The sequence below is a fragment of the Morone saxatilis genome, unplaced genomic scaffold, assembly GCF_004916995.1.
Source record: "Morone saxatilis isolate NCDOM2014 unplaced genomic scaffold, NCSU_SB_2.0 Contig17, whole genome shotgun sequence".
In the NCBI taxonomy this organism is placed as follows: Eukaryota; Metazoa; Chordata; class Actinopteri; family Moronidae; genus Morone; species Morone saxatilis.
The window spans coordinates 19935516-19956159 of NW_023339729.1; the positions used below are offsets into that span (position 1 = coordinate 19935516).

General features: G+C 41.0%; 1 protein-coding gene across 12 annotated transcripts in view; it reads right to left on the reverse strand.

The window, feature by feature from the left end:
* Nucleotides 1–1423: 1423 nt before the first annotated feature.
* gab1 (GRB2-associated binding protein 1) overlaps nucleotides 1424–20644 on the reverse strand; it is a 50663-nt gene continuing 31442 nt past the window's right edge. For 6 of the 12 annotated variants that reach the window (XM_035660929.1, XM_035660937.1, XM_035660941.1 and 3 more), the window contains 12 exons: nucleotides 18910–19038; nucleotides 18097–18262; nucleotides 14773–14998; nucleotides 14532–14684; nucleotides 13395–14080; nucleotides 11162–11256; nucleotides 10290–10587; nucleotides 7847–7939; nucleotides 6405–6498; nucleotides 5629–5740; nucleotides 3391–3519; nucleotides 1424–3283 (listed from right to left, as the gene is read on the reverse strand). In XM_035660929.1, the coding sequence (XP_035516822.1) occupies nucleotides 3125–3283; nucleotides 3391–3519; nucleotides 5629–5740; nucleotides 6405–6498; nucleotides 7847–7939; nucleotides 10290–10587; nucleotides 11162–11256; nucleotides 13395–14080; nucleotides 14532–14684; nucleotides 14773–14998; nucleotides 18097–18262; nucleotides 18910–19038 (2340 nt within the window). In that variant the 3' untranslated portion in view covers nucleotides 1424–3124. Of the gene's footprint in view, nucleotides 3284–3390; nucleotides 3520–4628; nucleotides 4705–5628; nucleotides 5741–6404; nucleotides 6499–7846; nucleotides 7940–10289; nucleotides 10588–11161; nucleotides 11257–13394; nucleotides 14081–14531; nucleotides 14685–14772; nucleotides 14999–18096; nucleotides 18263–18909; nucleotides 19039–20644 lie in introns of all 12 variants that reach the window. The other 6 variants (XM_035660930.1, XM_035660931.1, XM_035660933.1 and 3 more) reach the window with 6 other exon arrangements.

A 20644-nucleotide genomic window follows, 5' to 3' on the forward strand; every position in this document is an offset into this window, starting at 1 on the left:
TGTAATTTGTGAAGATTATTTTCTCTTGTTTTGGAGTTTATTTTCCATAATAATCCAAACTCCAATGGAAAAATGCCATTGGCTGTTTGGTCCAAAGGAACCAGGATGATATTAACTTCAGGTTGGCACTACAAAAATACATCATCACTGCAACGTCATTTAACTATGTCTTACTATAGGAAAGTGAGAGACAACGGTAGAAATTACTATATGTACGTTAAAGTAATGATTGAAACACTGATGTCCCAATTTGATCAATCGATACATAATAAAGTTTTTAAGTTACAGGAGCTGGTTAGACAATAATAATATATCGGTTATTTATATATGTGGAAAACAGCCATCAATACAATAATCAATTAAAAGCTGCAAGCAGCCAATGAACGGGGCCCTCTCACTCCACACAACTCGGGGTGCGCTGTGGCCGAATATCTGTCATGTAAGACGTGTTCAGGGCGGGATTTTATCAGACGGAAGTTTCGTTGAGATTGACTATGTACACAGAATCAATGACAACTTTTCTTTCTTGGCGAATCATCGAAATTGGACGCCACACCAAGGCGTTCGAACGGAATGTCGTAAATTGCACCAAGTTTTAATCATGAATGCCTTAAGATTGCGCTGATTTAAATTTGAAGGTTGATCTGATAAATTTCCCTAGGAGGAATTTGTTCAAATATAACGTGTGCAAATCGCAAGAAAACTGACCATGAAATTCAAAATGGGCGACTTCCTGTGGGGGCTTTAGGATTATCGCTGGCTTCAAGGTATTTCGTTGTTACGCCTGACATGATACATTGACCTGCCAATTTTCGAATGGTGGTTCAGGGGACGCTATTGCAGCCATGTTTTGACACACCCACCTGGCAAACGTGACCATATGAAAATGTAAAATGCCTGCCGCAGTGTGGGAGCGTGTGTGCCAGTTCAGTGAGGCGTGGCGAGGCCTGTTTGAGGCCCCGCAAAATGTGAATTCAAATGGTTGAAACAACAAGGTGAGTGCTTTTGCCATTGTCGCTACGGCAACACGCGTTCATATAAATTCAAAGATTCATAAGGATGTCATTGTCAACAGTCTAAGGGTCTTCTGACTAAATTTCAACAACTAAGTTTGTATGAAATTAGGTAGATATTGATAGTGCCATACTAGAAGGAATAGTATTAGTGTTTGATCCTCAAGTATTCAGATGATAAGATCATACTGTCAAAAATGTTCTTGAAAAACTATTCATTGTTCAATTTTCCATTATATAGTTGTCAGAGAGCTAGGAATTAAATCTGTGTATGTAATAGTATCAACTTTACAACCTAAATATGATTGAACAAAAAAAAGACAGGAGAGAAACTTACCTTTAACACTGGACTCTTTCACTTGCTATTCTTTTCCTTTCCCAATCATATGGAAAAAAAGACAACACATGCGTAAGAGGTTGGATTTTATTTAGTCCATTTTTAAAATTTACTTTTTCTGTCGAGATTCATTAAAAAAGATAAAGCATCATCAGCTTTGCAGACCATATCACAAAGAGACTGCAGTAAGGAAAGAGTGAAGTAGAATGAAGATGACTTAGTAGGCACATTTTTCAAATGATACATGTTAATCTAATTGATGGCAAAATATGTACAGCAATGATTTGTTGACACATGCTTGGGACTTCTGAGTGAGAGTTCACAGGTTAGTAAAGCACAGATCTATGCAGACATCAAGACTTTTTCACTGTTTATAAAAGATGCATTGCGTCGACTACAGGAGGCAGTCAATTTCCCCAAAACTGTATGCCAGTTCAATTTGTAATAAATTAAACCTAAGAGGAGAGAGAAATGAGGAATTTCAATGAACTTGTGAAACTAATTGACCGGCGCTTGTCAAACTAAGCATTTTAACAGACTTTTAGCAAATGTTCCTCCATATGAATCAAGAATACTGAGCTAAAAGTGGACACGACATCCACCTGATGAAATAACTTGAGAAATAAATTAGAAAATGGATAGTTGTATTAGTATGCATTTATAAAGAGTACCTGATTTTCTCTCTCTCTAGCCTAAGTTTGATACCTTTGCATAACTTATAGAAAACCTGTCATGTTCTTTTAAAAACTCACAGTAATTCATTCATTAATCACAAGTCCTGATACCACCGAAGACAGGCACAGGATTCTACCCTGCAGAATCCATATACCTTCGAGTCAAACACGCTGGATATTCCATACAAATAAAGGACACTTTTCCTGTTTATATACATAACACTTTTGTACAGTCTTTGCACTTCCATTATAACAGATTGAAGCATCTCCACGTACAAAGTCAATGGAAATCAAATCATGTTCAGTGGATTAAACCTTGAGTGAATCCAAAGCTTAAATTGAGCACTTGGTTAGATGTAAAAGGAACAAGTTCAACTGCCTTTGCATCGAAAGAAAAAAAAAGTAATAAAACTCTGAAATTCTGTCGTACTAGGTTATCTTAGGGATCAGGTTTGGAGTTTGCCTCAGACGCAGATCGGGGTCAGTTTCAGCCATCCACCGTAACTTAGTGAAAAAAAACTGTTAAACTGACCTGTGATCAGTGCCAATTGAAAAACATCACCAGACTCAAACAGGAGAAACTGAAAAAATCAACACTGTTAACCAGCTATCCTAACTAGTAGAGTGTTGCAATGACGAAATATTGTGATCATGTTATCAGGTGATTTCACTTGCACTCCAATACGACATCCAACAGCATTATAATTTAAGGAAATGTTAAAGTCTGGATCCGCTCACCGGCCACTGAGAGGTCAACAACAGAACAAAAAACTCTAATCCAACATAGGAGGCAGTGAATGTTCAAAGTTTGTGAGTCTGCTTAAGTCAAACCCCCGAAGACAAGTCCAGTCATTCCACCTGCTTTCATACTGCATACAGCTTATTCCTGGCTCACTCCCCTCCCTACAACTGTACACACAGTGCAGCAGTGTAAACTAAAGACAGTTGAGTGGCTATGAAGCTCCACTGGCCCCTACGCACTAAGGATCTTGCTGAGGTGGAACATGACAGCTGGACCGTCCCAAAGCACAAACCAGAGCTTACACTAATGTAAAAGGCCCAGTGGTTTGGAGGGTGGGCTGGCGTTTGGGACGACATGGTCACTTGGGTCCTTTGGAAGGGGTGTCTGTCTCTGTGGATTGGCGGCCATCGTTCCAGGCCTCCCGGGTGCTCTTAAGGGCCTGTGTCCGTTGCTGGTCCACAACCACGTAGTCAACGCGCTCATCTGATGCTGCCACGCCAGTTCCGTTGCTTTTTATCTGAAGAACGAAAACACACAAAAGCGTCGGTCTTAAAATTCCTTTAAACTGACTTCCTGTTGTTGTGAACACGCGGCTCCGGATGTGGGGGATCGATAAATTCCTACCTTCCTAGGTGGGGTAGATTTGCCGGAGTCAAGATCCAAATCCAGGTACTCCACCTGTTTGTCTCCTTTTGGCTTCACCATAGGGCTGCTCCCACCATCCGCAGTCATTGGCGCAACAAGCTTCATGTTCTACATAAGGAAAGGATGCTTTTATTGATAGAAGAGGCAGTGTCACAGTGAAACAAAGCTCATATTTTGATTCAATTTAGCGTTGTCACAATAACCAACATTTGTTTGCTAAGAGATCTGGCTGATTTTTGATTTACCAAAAAGTTGGTACTTTCACAAAGCATATTCTGTGAGCCCAAACTGCATTCAACACACGCCAACAGAGGGAGCACATACAGGTACAGATGGTTTGAGGATTGGGAAATTTAAAGGATGAAAAAATTAAAATATATAAATAACATAAAAAAAGACTGCAATGGACAATCAATGCAAAATATATGTGCACAGTAGTCCCAGTCCAGAAAAACAGGTTGTTAAAACAGTGACAACAAGCGGGTGACACTGTTGTTTAATCAGTGAACATCAATCTAACTGGTGCCTGTCAGAAAGTGGAACCAGACGGGCACAGTTTGTTCACTGAAGCATGGTTCGACCATTTCGCTGATAAAGCTAACAACTGGCACCAAATCAACATGCCAAAAATCCAGTTGCTTCGAAGCTGTCTAATAAAAGACAAATAACTTTGCAAAGCAACTCTGATTGTAACATATCTTCATTTGAATTCTGACAAGGTTTTTGGCACCTGTTCAGATTGCAGAGTTTCTGTTACGTTTTTGTTTTGTTTATGGTCATTCCCACATTTTTCTGTCAAATAAAGCAGTGGTTCATTGACATTACTTTGTGTTTTCCTTTCTTTTTGCTTCTTGACATCAAATTTAAGATACGGAAAGAGTGTAAATATTAGAAGTCCAATTCCTGGTATTGTGACAACACTAAGGTACATGTTTGGCCTATAGGTAGGGTTAATGTCTAACTACAAGTTGGGTGGAGTTATTATCACTATGGTGGTGACAAAACTAGGAAATACTAATAAGTAAGTGATTGTGTACAGCATGTAAAAATCACTGCAAACTGTATCCAAGCCACAGTTTCTAGCTGATGTTGAGGGAGTGATAACAGAACAACAAAGTATGTACTATGCACTTCTGATCTAATAATATCTGCAACTGGTAACCTGTGGCATTCTGACAGGGTAGGCCATGCATGTCTAACCTGGCAACCCTGCTCACCTCCTCTATGGTGTCAAGTTCCTCCACCTCCCTCTTTACAGGGGTGATGGGGACTGTGCAGTAGAAGGACTCCTCTCTACACAGAGCAAGAAGGAAGTAGTGACAAAGAAAAGAAGAGAAAAGCAGATGGTCAAGAACAAAATGCAAGAAAAAGAAAATGGATGAAGCCAGGGCCTAAGGAAGCCAGAGAAATGAGGAACTAGGGAGAAAGAAATAAACATGAGTGATGAAAAAACAGGAAGTCAGCAGACAATATCAAAGCAAATGTTGGAAAAGGTTAACAAATTGTTACAAGAAGAAAAAAATAGGAAAATGGTACATCGAATACCCAAACTGTGAGAGAAAGAATCCCTGTTGACAGAAATGGTGTCCCATCAGTGTACGGCTGATGTGCCTAATATTGTTCTGGGTACATTTGTGCCTGCTTTCCACAGACATTACTGAATGACTAAAAGACACCTAAACTCAATTCCTTTTCCCAAATCCAAAATACCAAAAAGGGATCTTTTGAACTACAGAAAGGGTACTGCTTTGACAAGACAAGCATTTTTTTTAAAGAACACAATACCTGAAATGCAAAAGACCAAAAGAAAAGAGAATAAAGGAAGGAGGGCAGCAGGACAAGAGGAAACGGCAAAGAAAAGAGTTGAAGTGTCGAGGAGTCCGTCTGCAGCAACAAGTATTTTGCCCATACTGATGTATACCTTAGGAAATGGGATTTCTGCTAACAATTATAGCTCGACATTCTTGGCTGCATGGTGTTCAACCCTGAAAACTCTGTCTGCCTCATACGCACTCTGCTGTATTCATGGTGCATCTGTAGAACTTTCTTTGTAGATTTTATGATGTAAAATTGGTTCAACAAACCACAAAAGACCACATCACAATAAAAATAAAATGACATTAAGCAGATTGTTTACTGTAGTTTTGATTATCTGTGATTTGAGAAGTATAGAAAAGGTAATCATGCAACTTCAGAGGATAGTTGTGTGTTACATACTGGTTCATCTGTGGACATGACTACATAATTCTCCTCACACTCCTCGGAGTCAGTGCTGGAAGCCGTACTATGCACTGACGGGGGTCTTGTTGGCATTGGAAACCTAGAGAAACTGAGCAGCATTCACAATGTTTACACACTGACTTCCAGGCAAATGCAGTGTCTAGTGAGCACAAAATATAAAACAGACATAACAGGCACGACCTTAAACCACTGCAGCCTGAAGAGTCCCTGCAGCACTAAGCACAGAAATAGACCTCATCCCAGATAAGCCAACAAACGGCATTCAGTATAATGTAGTGTAGCTCTGAGGCATACCCCAGACTGGTTTGTTTGAGCAGTGCTACTTTGGTAACAAAGTGACTACAGTAATGCATGACATGTTAGTGCCTACTTCTTTAGTTAATTGTATCTACTACATAAGGGAATGTTCACACCAAAGCTCAACTGTGTTTTGTGTTGGAAATATAACGAGCAGGTAGGACAATGCACAACAACATCAGCTGCTTTAGGCACCAGGAGATGATGCACAGCAATTTGTTTTTGTTGTCCCATGTCGTACTCCTTTATAAAGTCACATTTTTCTCAACTTAGAAAAGCACTCCACTCTTGCCGATAAGATGTGAGGCACAGTGTCTGTTTTGAGACCGCCTCCCACACTTTTAACTAAAAAAAACCCCAGGGCTGATAGGAAAGCAGAGAAGTGTGAACACGTCCTTAGTTGTTAGCACAATGTAAAATTATGATGAATGCTGCTCAACATTTTAGATACTTACTCCCGAGCGAATGACCGTGTGACAGGCGAGCGGACAGGTGTACAGGGCTCCTCCCATTCTGGCAGTGGTTTAATCTCCAGTGGAGCGGGTCTTCCTGAAGCAAGGTACACATAGCAGTCAGTCTGTGCTTAAGACACATACCTAATTTACATGTAAGTAAGGCTGACAAAGGTCAACGGCAGGAAAGTTTTATATTATGTGGAGTTAACCTATGTGTTGTTTTGGTTGTTTTAATCGTAACTTTATAAAATGTTTCTAATGCAGATCACTACTGGAACAAATGATACAATGAATGTATATGTAAACCATACAAACATTTTTTCACTGTATTTTCAGCTTTTATTTTGAAAAGAAAATCCTACAAACACAACCTAGAAAATTAGATTTTAAAATGCCATTTGCAGTGCAACTCTGGTTTCATAATGTATTGCCTTACAAATGACAAATGACTCATTTCCACTCCCCCAACATATCCCTTCAATTTCTATCACCCAAAAAATATATCTTCATCACAAGCAAATTTTGTCTTTTGCAAACTGAGATGAGATTTTTGTGAGACCAAGACGTAAAATCTGTGAAATGTAGTTTGAACCATTAAGCTTCCTTTAAAAGGTTGAAAAACAATAAAAACTGAAAACAATGGGCCTGTATGTACAATGCAAAATTGTGTGTAATGCAACAGCTAACATGTTATCACAGCCTAATATGGCATCTCACTATACAGTAGACGTTCACCATAAATTCTCATTACCCATGGCTTCTGTGACTAAAACATTGTAAACTACATACTTTATGAAGTAGGCAGCCACTGCTCTCTTTCATAAGATGATATCTTTGTTCAATTTCCTCCTGAGCAGCTATCTACTACTTTCCAGAGCCATGTGAGTGTTTTTGTGATAATAATTCTGTTTAGGCTGCTACCTGTGAATGTGTGTTTTTGGAAGCACAATATGTTAGAGAAAAACATAAAAAGAAATGTTTGAGAAGAGAAATGTTAGTAAGTTGTTGTCTGCATGTAAGTAGTCACATTAGAGTGAGATATTTAGGTAATGCGATAGGTGGTTTATTTTTAAAAGCATGTTGTGACTGTTCACAAGCTTCAAAATGGTATCGAGTGAAATCCACCATGCATGAAGTGCACACTCATCCCCCTCCTGCTGGGATTTAAAATAATAAGACTGGATTAATGTGACAGCTCTGACACCCATGTTATATTTTTAAACCTATTTGGGTAGCTCTGGAAGTATTAAAAGGTACAGTTTAATTGATTCTGGGTTTGCACACAGTTAATCTTTGATAGCACCAGCAGGCCTGAGAAACAAGAGAAACCCCTCAGTACACTATTGAAAACATGCAAAGAGTCAAGATGAAGTAGAGTTTGGACAGGTCAAAGAATGGAAGGTTTTCAGATACACAATGGCAGTTCAGTGTAGAGTACCTACCCTTGCGTCGTCCCCTCGGGAATTCACCTACGGTTTGAGAGTCGGTTCGCTCTAAACCGACACCTTTTGCTCTTATTATTTTAGGACTCTGACCTGATTGGTGAAAGAAGACTTTGCTTATTATAAAATTTTTGGTGATCACAACAGTTAAGCCCTACTGTAACAACCGCCCTGCCATGCAAAGCAAAAGACGAGACTTTGCTGAACAAATCTACACCCTCATGTACACCCAATCACCTTTTTTGTGCAGCACAGTTATCAAGAGGATGATTGTCATGACAACAGCAGACCCATACTGCCCAACATGCACCTCACTCCATGCACCACGGCTTCCCACACAAAGACTGACATCACAGCTGTGCATGCACGATGAGCTGTGTATAAGCACTGAGAGTACACTGAGAAACCATGTCATGTTGAGAAGAGCACACACAAATCTGCAGAACAGAGTAACTTACTGACGAGGCACATTCGGTAGCTCCTTTTACATTAACACACTGATAACAACATTTTTCTGCAGTGCTGACAAGAGCAAAAACCTAAGTGTGCCGCAATCTCAAAGTAAGATAATTCATTTCAGAGAAATCACATATCAGTGTTAATAAAGTAAAAGCTGGTTGCGGGCCTTGAACACAGATGTCAAAGCCTTCACTACAGACGAGGGAGAGAAGTGCACACAGGATGAACATAGCTGGCAGTGAGTTGAATTAGTCCACAGTACAGAGGAATGTTGCATGGCTCATGGTAAATAAAGAAAGTAATCATATCCAAGGAAAAATCAATAGGAGCATGTTATATTCTGTTCATTTAAAGAATGTATTTGCCCACAGAGTTTAGCAAATCCAAGTAGCTTAAATCCAAGATCCAAGTAACCCAGCACGTTAAGTGTTAAATCTAAGTGGGATTGAGTGTTAAATCTAAACTGTGATAAGAATTCATGTGTGTTTAGCACCTTTCAAATCATCAACTACAAAGTGCTTTACATTAAAACATTAAAATGCATCAACAAGATGCCATTAGAAGAAGAATGCAATTTAGGACAGTGTGCAGATGTTTCAACACTACCCCCCCTCCAAAAAAAGGCTTTACTAGACATGATACATTTGTGTTTTGTTAGCTCTCCTAATAAAACCAAAACAAATACAGTGAAGGCAGTCAAATAAGATGCTGTGAGGAACAGTACAGAACAAATGGAAACTTAGGATTGCTGGACACGAATGAGATAAATGAAGTGATAGATAGCAAGAAAAAATAAGAATGACACAGCTACAACTACAAAAGGGGCAATAGTTTTTTTTGGGATCAAAATATTCTGTAGCCGATAATTACACATTTTTAAAGGCTGATTTTGTTTATGCGAGAGAATTGATCAAACACAATAGTGCTGATGAGCTGCTAGAAATTGATTTGCTACTGGCAGCGATGATTTTGGAGTCGAGACGGAAGGTTTTGAGTAATGTTGTTTTTTTGTTGAGAAATATGAGTAATTCACCAAAACTGGTGGGCCTGTAGTATAGCAGCCGGATGATTTGGAGTAATACAGTATTTTTTTGTAACTGTTAGTCATTACAGTCCAGAGACGGTGCACGCCAAATCTGGAGATGACTGGCTCAAAGGTCACGGGACGAAAAAAGAGCAAAAGTTGTGCATGGGAGGATTCCCCACTGGGAAATGTAGAAGTTAAATAACATGTCCTATTTTCTTCAGCGACAATAACAGCCCTGGCTTTTAGTTTGCCTATGTGATGACTCCCTGTCTTTGTGACATCCTTCAATTCCCTTTCTCTCTTTGCCCATTGCTCAGCCTTTCAATCTGCCCAGATTGTAATTCCCCTTGCTATTAGGTCTTTCATCAAAGAGCTCCATTCAGATGAAGGGAACAAAGGCGATGGAGGTGACCACTCCGGGCTTCGGTCACTCCATGGCACAGGGACCAGCCCCCTCCAAAATGGTCTACAGGGCCTCTTGAGCTCGGGACAAAAGTGCTTTTGACAAGGAGCTTACTGTGTTGGATGTAAGAGGATGTAGCAGGCACTAAACTAATTCATCAAGAGGTGAAATAAGCTAGTCAAGGACAGGCGCAGAGGAAGATGGTCGTATTTAATACACCGGAAAAACCAAGGGCGACAAAATGAGAAAACATTTTTCCACATCAACAACAACAACTGAAGTACGAAGAAGAAAGACACTGCCTTGAGAATGGATGGAAAAGATGGAATTTTGTACAGATGGCTTTATGACCATGAGCCAGCACTGTGAGAATAGAGTGTGAGACAAAGCATGGTCAGTTGTTGCGTTAGTGAATACCGAGCATACTGGAAAATGTTAAGTGCCACAATAAACTTCAGCACACATCGACCCCGCAGCAAGAACTTGACAAAGCTATAGAACATTTATGATCCTAGTCTCAGTTACACATGCATGCACACCCATCGGCCTCTCACCTTTACGATCAGGTTTGAGATTTCGGTCGACCGGTGGGGGCTGGTCCCCGTGCACTGGCCTGCGAGGAGGGGTCTTGGGACTGGAGCGAAAGCCCATGTGGGCGGGTGGGGGGACCTGCTTTCCGAGGGAGGAGAACTCCATGGTGCTTGGGGTCATGGGCACATAGTTCGCTTCGTGCATCGGCTCTGGCAAACTGCCCGAGTGATGGTGTGATGGGGAGTTGGCACTCATGGGTACATAGTTCTGGTCTACCTCCTCTGTGGACTGGCTACCCACTGGCATCATTCCTTTGTTTTTCTGTGGGAGACAAAGCATACATACAGGTTCACAAACAGAGGACAGACCAAGCTTGTATAAGGCTGCCTCTAAACCTTATTTTAAGACAAGAAGCACAAACAGTTAACTGGGTAACTGTAGGCCCAATATGTTTTGGTAAGAGAAATTAGGCGCTTGCTTCCATGTATGATTCTCCGAAAAAAAAGTTAATAAATACACTGCATGCAGCAGGCTTGTTTATGTAGCAGTGTATTCTATTGGCCAGCAATAAAGAAAAACAGAATACCATAATCTATTAAATCATGATGACGTGACATTTGTTAGGGTCTGTATTAAACACACATTTTCCAATTCCAAGATTTGTAGACCAGGGGCTCTCTGCAGCATTACAGTACTTCATTATAATGCTGCTTTGTCACATTTTACCTTTATCATGCAGCTTCTGTGATTTGGATGTCGTACTTGTCTATACTGTGCTTTTGATATTGTTTTATCAGCCAATTTTGCCATGAAAACAGTCTGCCACTATGAAAGTACAGCAATGTTCTACAGAATTTTGAGCTCATACACTGGTGAACGTTGGAAGAAAACTTACGAAGTAGCTGTTGAAGGTCTCATTGAACTCAAATGAGCAGCTTTTGTCAGAAGGGAATGATCTAGGTATGTCGTAGCAGTCCTGGGATCCAAAATCTGCAAAAAAGCAATAAAATTACCAAATATACACATAATTGCTACATGCATACTGAAACTTTATGGGATAGAGTTAGTTAGATATTTAATACTCAGTAATTTCATCAAACGCAGGACAAACTATTAGCCTACACTTCCCATATCAAAACTATATGCCGAATTTCAAGCTCCTTTAAAAAAGGTCCAGCGTGTAACATTTAGGAAACAACATTATGAATCTTTGTGTTTTTGTGGCCGTTTTTATCTACAGACGCCTTACATGGAGTCCGCCATTTGGTCATGACACTGGCATGTTTTGGTACAGCAGGCCAGAAGGACAAACCTTAACTGGCTCAGACAGGGATGTTTTCTGTTTTTCATAGGTTCTCCTTCACGTTTTTAAAGGCAGGGGGAAGCGAGGGAGTTGCTATCTGCAATTACACCGCTAGCGGCCACTAAATCCTACACACTGGACCTTTAAGCTATAGAATAATCTCAATAATACACACAGTAGAGATCTAATTAAAATGCTGTGTTTTCATGACTCTGTAAAGATTATTTTATTCAGTGGGATAAAGCTCAGCAGCTATATGTAAGAGCTCTACTGTGTAGCCCATTATTATTGTTTTTGCAATCTCATTAGCCACTGATGCAGTCACTAATGCATTTCACTTACAGCCACAAGAACCACAGCAGAGCTAGGAGAGGTTTGTAAGGCAAATGAGAGTGTCAGCGGAGGAAGACTAAGTGGGGGAAGACCATAAGCAGGAATATTTACAATGAGAAATGTCATTACATTGAAATATTGTAGCTGCCCTCTAAGAAACAAAAAAAATAATTTGCTTTTTACAGTACAAATAATTCACATAAGCTGGGTTCAATGATTCTTTATAACATATTTTCATTTAGGTTCCCCTCACCTCTGGATACACTCGCCTGTTTATTGGTCATCAATAAACCCTTCAACCCAGTCTCATTTTGGGAGGAATATTCACAACAGCATCGACTTCATTCAACATAAATTCACACACCTCATCTGACGAACCTCAGATGTTCAGTATTTGTGCAATGACTACTAGTCTGAAAGCTTTCACACGTGTGTAGCACGAGTAAGACTAAATATATACCAAGTTTCACCAAAGACTTGAGGCTTTCTTGGGTTTTGTAAAAAATTATCTTGCCACTAATACCTCTGTAATGACATGTGTCACCACAAGAGGGAGGAGTAAGTGGAAGAATATATGTTGTGTCCCACCTTACTCCACAAGTTTCTCTCTTCTTGTCAGAAAGTTGTGTTCTATCTATTTTAAGCCTTTCTACAAAGGGTGCTGTGCATTGATTGGTGTTACAAACGTAAAGTGTTATTATTAGATCTACTTTACTTTCTATTTTTATTCAACTGTTACTATAAAATGCATCTCTTGCCTATTCAGAAGAAGATAATACAGTATTTTGAACATCACATGTGTCTTGTGCTACAGCACCAATGCTCCATAGTTTAGTGACAGCACAGTGAATGTACAACAAAGAAGGCTCTGCTAATAACTAGCCAAAGATATCTTTGGTTTCCGTGATGCAACAGAAGGCTTGTATTTGTCCACAAGTGAGGGCATATGGAGATGATTGTTCATGTAACTTGCTTTCTTTTAAATGTTAGAACTGAGTATTATAACCAATATATATGGTTGGAACTGCTGCTCAGAGTGTCCTTAATCATCAAGACCCTAAAGACATCTGCAGAAAACCGTTTGCTCCGTGTTCACGTCTGATAAGCTTTTGACAGTTTGAATGGATTGTGAACAGAACAGGAGAGTAAAGGTGAAAATAGGGATTGCAGCCAGAAGAAAACATGCCAAAAGTTCTGGTGATGTCTCTTATCATCCATCAAAAGAAAGTGAAAAGGGTACAAAATGCCCACATAAAAACTGTGCAAAAGCCTTATAAGGTAATTTATAATGTCTAGATGATAAAAAATATCATTCCACATAAAGGTCAAAATCTTAAAGAGCACTTTGTGAATGTGTGTCCTATTAAATACTATACTTAAATTTAAATATTTCAAGATCATAAAGAAAATGTTCTAATTTTATTAATTTTAAAAATCTCTAATCACACAACAACAAAAAAGAAAAAAATACGAAACTCTCCCCGACACAAACCTTTGCGGATGCGTGAACAGTCCACAGTGCCAATAGTGTTGCTGCGTAAAGCCTTATTCCCAGCACTAGTAGGCACACAGTAGTTTCCGTCCGTCTCTGACGCTGAGCGGGGCACACAATAGGTGTCCGTAGGGGAGCGCTCAGCAGGGGGTGGCGGGGGTCCTGAGGTGGAACTGAGCGAGGGCTTGGGTGGTCTGGGAGGGGGTACTACATCTCCCCCACCCTCTGAGCCTACTACCCCTGTCGACATTGACAAAGTGCGGGGCACCTGGTAGGTACAGTTTGCGCCAGGTGTCGGTGGGATATCGTAACTGATGGAAAGGTTGCGCATCTGTGTCTCCATTGAGGGCTTCCGTGATGGTGTGTTGAAGACATAGAGCTCAGAGCCGTCCCCGCTGTCCGGATGGGCTGAAGGGGAGGAGGCTGACTTAGGGAGCAGCACAGTGTCCTGGGAGTAGCTGCGAGGGAGGTGGTAAAGGCCGCTGTCAGTTGAGAGCGAGGCACCGCGTGATGGAGGCGAGTCGTAGATGGAAGAGGCGGAGGCAGGGGCCGGGTGCTGTGGGAAGAAGCCGTTGTGTGAGGTGTGTTTAGCCGAGGAGGTGGAGGACGTGGGCGTGCGGTGAGAGGGGAGGTTGTCATTCAGGTCCGTCTCTGAAGAGGTAGACTTGGAACACTCAGCATGGGCTCTAAGACGACAATAAACACGCACATCAGAGAATTAAATATCTACAGTTGATTTAAAGAAGCTAAGGAATCCATTCAGTCAGAGTAAGCCTTCACAGCACTGTCTGCAAGCCATAGTTAGTAACCTGAAATTATACACAAACATCTCTTATCATTCATCTTTGACACCTCTTGACATATTAGCACCTCTTTTGGGGTCAAGTGGAGGACTGAGGTACTTGGGTCATTTCTAAACATGCGGGAAATGACTAAATCAATACGGTGTTAAGTAAAGTACAACTCAGTCTGTGCTGATCTATAACAAATCCAGCAGCAATAATCATCTACAGATGCCATGTTAATTTACAGCAAAGCAATTTTTGATGCGTTTTTGTTTTATATGTCTTTGTTTTGTTGTACATGTGTAGCACTTCACACAAGCAGGCAGTTCCAGCTGAACGGCTGGCCACTCACAGACTAGCCTGGGGTGGAAGAGTCTTGCTCTCACACTCCTCCAGGAGCAAATACTCCTGGTCTCCCTCCAGTGGAGAGTGAAGCTGCACTGAGCTACACACCACACAGCAGAGAGAAGGGCGAGAGTGGCAGTACAAAAAAAAAATAAATGGGCTGGAAAAATGTACAGAGAGAAGCTTATGTCACAGTATAGCACTCCAGCACAGTGAATATAAGTATACATTGACAAAAACAAACTCACCTGTTGGGTTCAGGCTTTTTGCTCTCACAGTTGACCAGCCACAGGTAATCCTGGGGCTCCTCTGAGCTGGACTGAGAGTCCAGGTGTCGCACACTGACCGGCTGGTATGGAGGTGGCACATTGGACAGCACTGCTGCTGGACCAACAATATTACCCAGTGCTGGGTGTGGGGGGGTATCCACCACAAGGCCTCCGATGGCTGACTGGTGAGCAGCTTTTGCTGCCTCTGGAGGAAACAAATAAGAAGGCCAGAGTTAATTCCAGCATGGCTATGTTTATGTGTAATCCCCAAACCACGTGTGCCACAAAGCATTGAAAGGACAAATACAGTACAGGTTACAGCTGACTACAGAAGATGTGGGCCACAGTCACTGAACTGATGATCACCCCCACTAAAAACAGAAGAAATGAAAGCACTTTCATGAAATAAGGTCTCATCCTTCTGGGGGGAAAAGCAGTAGTGTCATTTTATACTGGCTGTATAATGAATGAGTTATTGTTTAGACTGTAATCACGTGACAAGTGATCAAAAACGAGATGTCATCAAGATCTGTCACACTTGGCTTAGCAGATGTCAGTGAATGACTGATCAGGCTTACACACGGTACAGTGGCTCTGTGGTAAATAATCAGGGCAGCAACCACATTGTTGTACATTTGTATTTCACATTTTTGTTAACCTCGTGGCTCCTCAAGAACCCCCAGACATCCAAGGAAGTTGGGCACTTCTCCTGTTGTGGACGTGTAAAGCCTATTGAGACAGTGCAGGTGATGTTGGTGACTGATGATATTAGGCAGAAAATAAACAGCAAGCTGTGTTTGCCAATGTCAACTCTGGCAGAGTAAACTTGGACCCAAGCTGTTTCCTAGCAACCCAATTCCAGTGTAACAGTCTATAGTCACCAGCAGCATTTTGACTGACACTACCTCAACTTCATGTCTCTATAATGTCCACGTCTGAGCAGCTGATGTGTGTAGGCTCGCTCTGATGAACAACTCAAGGACAGATCTCAGATATCTGTTTGGAATAGCTCGCCACACTCTCTTTATTAAACTCAACCCCAAATCAAAGCTGTTAGCCTGCAGCTACGACACACAGTGCCTCTTCTTAACAGATCCAATAAGCCAGAAGAACCTATAGCCTCACTTCCTACTTGGGTGGATCCTGGGGGAGCAAACCTTTTCAAATACAGCAGGCTGTCCGGCTTAACGTGGAGGACAATATATGTCTGTGAAGTGTGACATATGTGTGACAAGATTCCCTAAAAAACACTGCCAATATCAACTTCAAACACACAGAAGACACCATCATGAATTAGTATTTTCATCCTTTTCCATCCTTTTTCATGTCCAACACATACACACATGAAACCTACTTAAAAGCTTAATTTTTTTCTGTCTGAATACGGTGCCTTCAGAATCCCACGCACTCCTTCTCAGACAGCATTTCCTCAAGGTCTCTGCTTTGTCACACTGAGTTTTCAAATGTCAGAGTCCTTTTCAAACCCTTCTGCTGGAGCTGATTGTTGCCAAGATGGCTGATGCGTATGCTTGGTGAAATATATATATATATATGTTTTCATTCCACGTTGTTCTTCGTTTCTCTCATTTTTAACAGTTCTCCTCCCACTCTACAACTCACAAGCTCCCCTCCCCCTTTCTCTTCTTTTAAAAGTATAGAAATGTACTCACTCTTTACAGTGCATTATTTGCTCCACTCTCCTCCTTGGCTATCTTCCCTTTTCTCTATCAGTTTGTTGAAGCTTTAAGTGCTGATTCATACTGGAAAAGGGAAAATCCCCTCTGCTCATCTAGAACTCCTACATTGTCTCTCAGAGTCTTTGTTCCCCCTAATGTTCCCTCCTCTAATAACAGCTATGAAGCACTCTAGCGTGGCCACACATGGCAGAGGAGTGGGAGTTGGGTCTCACATGCAGAGAAGTGTAAGCGTGCGCAAAAGGGAGAGCCAGGGACATTCTTTTGTATTAAGAACTGTGTGGAAGGCTATCTGCAAGGATATTTGTCTCTAGTTTGTCCTTGAATAGGCTTACTGTTTGTTTGCACATCAGGGTTTTAACAGCCAGTTTCAATAATTCTGTTGAAGAGGTGCCATGAATGTTGTTATCAGGGTTCCCTGCAACTCTAGCTTTGTAACAGAGGTGGAGGCAAAGTCACAATACTGTGGAGGGGACGACCTTGGAGCAGCATAATCAGTGACTCAGTTGCCAGGTTTGAAAAGCACATTCTTCTCCTAAAAGAAACTTGGTGGCGTGATATGTCAGACAGTAAATTAGTGAAACTTTTACACCAATTCACCACACATTTAATGGAGGATGGGGACAAACTACCGAAGACCGAGACAGAGGTGCGAATAGCGGAGCTTGAAATTAGGCTCAAAGACGGGGAGAGAAAGAGGGGGAAACAAGAGTGTGCAAAAGAGAGAATGAGAACCAGATAAGAGGGAAAGAACGAAAGAGGGGCAGTGAGAACGACAGGCACACAATGCTTTGATTATCCAGTACTGGGAACAAGAGTAACGCGAGCCTCGACACAACACATGGATCAACACATGGATCATTAGACCTCAGCTGAGAACTATGCTGAATAGAGGCTTTCTGGCACATTCAGCCTGTTCACCTAACTCCTTCAGGGGAAAAAGAGGCACAGATATCTGAGAGGCACAACAGTGGCATCAAAACAGAGACCAGTCAAATGTACAGTAATTAGCAGGTGGGCTAATTATTATTGTGTTGTTTAAGCCTGGCAGTATATTTTGCTTACAGCTGGTGATGAAGTACACCCTGATTTAAAGCTGATAAACAGGAATCCAGCTTTTCCTCTAGTGATGGTAACGTACATAGGGGCTAAATTATTATTATTATTTAAACATTTAAACTCATAACAGTACATGAGGTGGTGATATCAGTGGACGGACTTTGAGGGTGCCTTCATGCCTTTGTTGTGGTTGTGACCTGCAGTCTTTCATGACCAGCCGTTATGACTAATATTCTACAAACAGGACATTAGTCAACAGCAAAATGATGCTGCTGGTCATAATATAGATAAAGTGCTTTTATCAATGCAACCACAGTCTCTAGCCTCAGAGACAAAGATAACAGAATAGATGTTTTCAAGCCTGTTCATCATTGCTGTTTGGCCATACAGATGTCATCTGCCACTTCCACCTCTACTGGTGACCTCACTTCAAGTTTGTTCCATAAAAACTGGCTTTAAAGACATAAGCAATTAAAGAGGATTTTCCTGACTGACTGATAATATATTGATGGGTGGCAGCAGTGATGTGCTATCAAATGCCCATCCTTACCGTCATCAGTGGGGTTAAAACCACAGATGTCGCAGATGCAGCGAACCCACTTATTCATCTCCTCTTCGGTGTCAGCCACCAGGTAGAAGACTCGGTCAATGGTCTTGATGTCGAATATGAAGCTGTGCTCCAAGTCCTTCTTGTTGAACGTCAGCCCAGCGTCCACCTGAAAGGGTAACAAACATATATTAGTTTAATATGGCATCAGTCAAGAAAAAAGACATGACTGAATTACAGCTGGTCAAAGAGAAATGTACAAGAAAGTGACAAGTAGACTGATGATTGACTGATTCGTAAGCGAATCATCATTTTTACTCAACTTAAAAAAAACAAAAAAAAAAAACATTCCCAAGTTCCAGCTGAATTGACTTTACTTAGTTTCTTTGTATTATATGATGAATATATTTGCATCTTGGAAAACTAACTATCTGAAGACTTTGCCTTGGGCTATAGAAAATTGTGATTCTGTGTTTCTTTTATTGACCAAACTAAAATAGATGGATACGATTATTGCATCTTAAACCCTCCAAGATTTTTTTGAGTTAACTCTAGTTTGTGTTCTTTGGCAAAGATGACTGCAATCAAGCTACACCTATAAAAGTTAAATAGTTTTAACAAAAATGCATAAATGTCAATTTTAAATATTAACAGCAAGCCTCAGGGATTAAAAGTTCAACTTTTATTGGTTTTTGAGGAAAAGGGAAAAAGGCTAATATCTGTGTCTTAAATGGCAACATGAGGGGATAAATTGTGACACTGTGTGTGAAACTCTCGTAAGCTCTTATGCAGGTTGATGGTAATTAGGAACCATACCTGCTCACACAAGTTAAGATCAATCACACGGATGGGCTTCTTGGCATGGTCATTCTTGTAGTACTCCAACACGTCTGGGTCGCCTGTCAGACGGCCACTGCGAAGAACAAACCACCGCTTCTTCCATGCCTGCAGGGTGAGCACAGAAATGAGGCCAAAGGTTATATGTGTGTTCTCACAATGACTGCTCCATTCTCAACTGACCACCGGCTGGCCAAATGCTTTATTTTTTCAGTTTAGCCAATGTGTCCTAGCATAGCTTGTGTCTCTGTGTGCAATCTCCACCAGCTGCACTGCCCTCACTGAAGAATACTCAGAGCCAGAGGGAAGAGGCCCGCAACCAGAAATATGCGTCTGGGATAACCAGAACAAAAGCCACATAGTTTGGTCTAGCACCCTGATTGGGGCGAATAACCAAATCTATAAAGAGAAACAGGCAATTAGGTCTTGGGGAGCTGTTGTCTGTGAGAAAAATGCACCACAAAGCAGACAGGAGACTTTAAATTCAAGCATAACACACAGAGAAAACAAAGAGATTGTTAATATAATATGAATATAATACTTATCCTAATTATCTAAACTAACTCTATATTAGTTAATAGATTCAGAATACAGAGCCATTCTACTGGTAGAAAAAACAAACCATACAGCTTCAGAACTTGTTTAAATATCATGCATAGCAGTCATATCATGGGTTGTTGTTTAAAAGACAAAGGTCAGTGAGAGTGAAGAAAGCCTCTTCTGAGCTTCAAAATAAATATGCAAGCAAGAAATGATTTTGGCCCGACACTGACACTGTGCTGTTTTAAGACTGTGTTGTCCACCTCATGGTGTTTGTGGTTTTATTTAGAGAACACATCCAGCAGTGATTCATTTAAATGCAGACTCAATGAGGTCATGAACTCATGATTTTGTTGAGTCATGGCAGTTCAGCTGAATGTTTTGCTTTAGAGCTCAAAATAAGGTCTCCACAAAATACTAGCAAGACTTGTTTGAGCCAATGCTGGATGATATAATAAGAAAAGGGGTTTAGTCAAAAATGATTTACTTCCTTGTATTGCTTAACCTAGCTCAAGTAGGCTATGTATGGACACTTTGTGTGTGTGTGAACAGTGTAGTACGAAAACAAAATCTGATGATCAACTGAGTACCAGAAACTTTCCCAGTGTTATTTGGAATGTGAGTTTGAAACGATAGACAAGACCCGGTAGACAAACACCCACCACTGAGATCAGACAGATCAGGGTGCATACCAACAGAGTGTGAGGTATGCAAACTAAAGCTTTGCTGTTGTTGTTTTGGGGTAAGATTTTGCCGGTATTAATAATGCTGAGGGCTTGAGTTTTTCATCCCTTAGCTGTTTTTCCATCTACAGGGTGTCCTTTGTTAGTGGGCCAAGCCCCGGACAGAGACAGCATGAAGAGCATCAGACCTTTCCCTCCACAAACAGAATGAAGGAACAAAGCCCTTCAATTTTAAGCCGCAGGCACGCGGATGTGTCGCATGGACAAACACACCAAAACATTAAATAACACACAGTTACATAGAAAAAGAAAACAAAATCACATCCCACGCTGACATGTTGCACTCACGCATGCAGCACATGTTTCACACACTGTAGTTCAAAAGGGCTGCATTATATAATCACAAACACACCCACATAGTCCAAATGAGGCTTAAACCTATTAAACCTACCTCCTTTGAGACAGGCCCACTTAAATACCAAATTTAACTA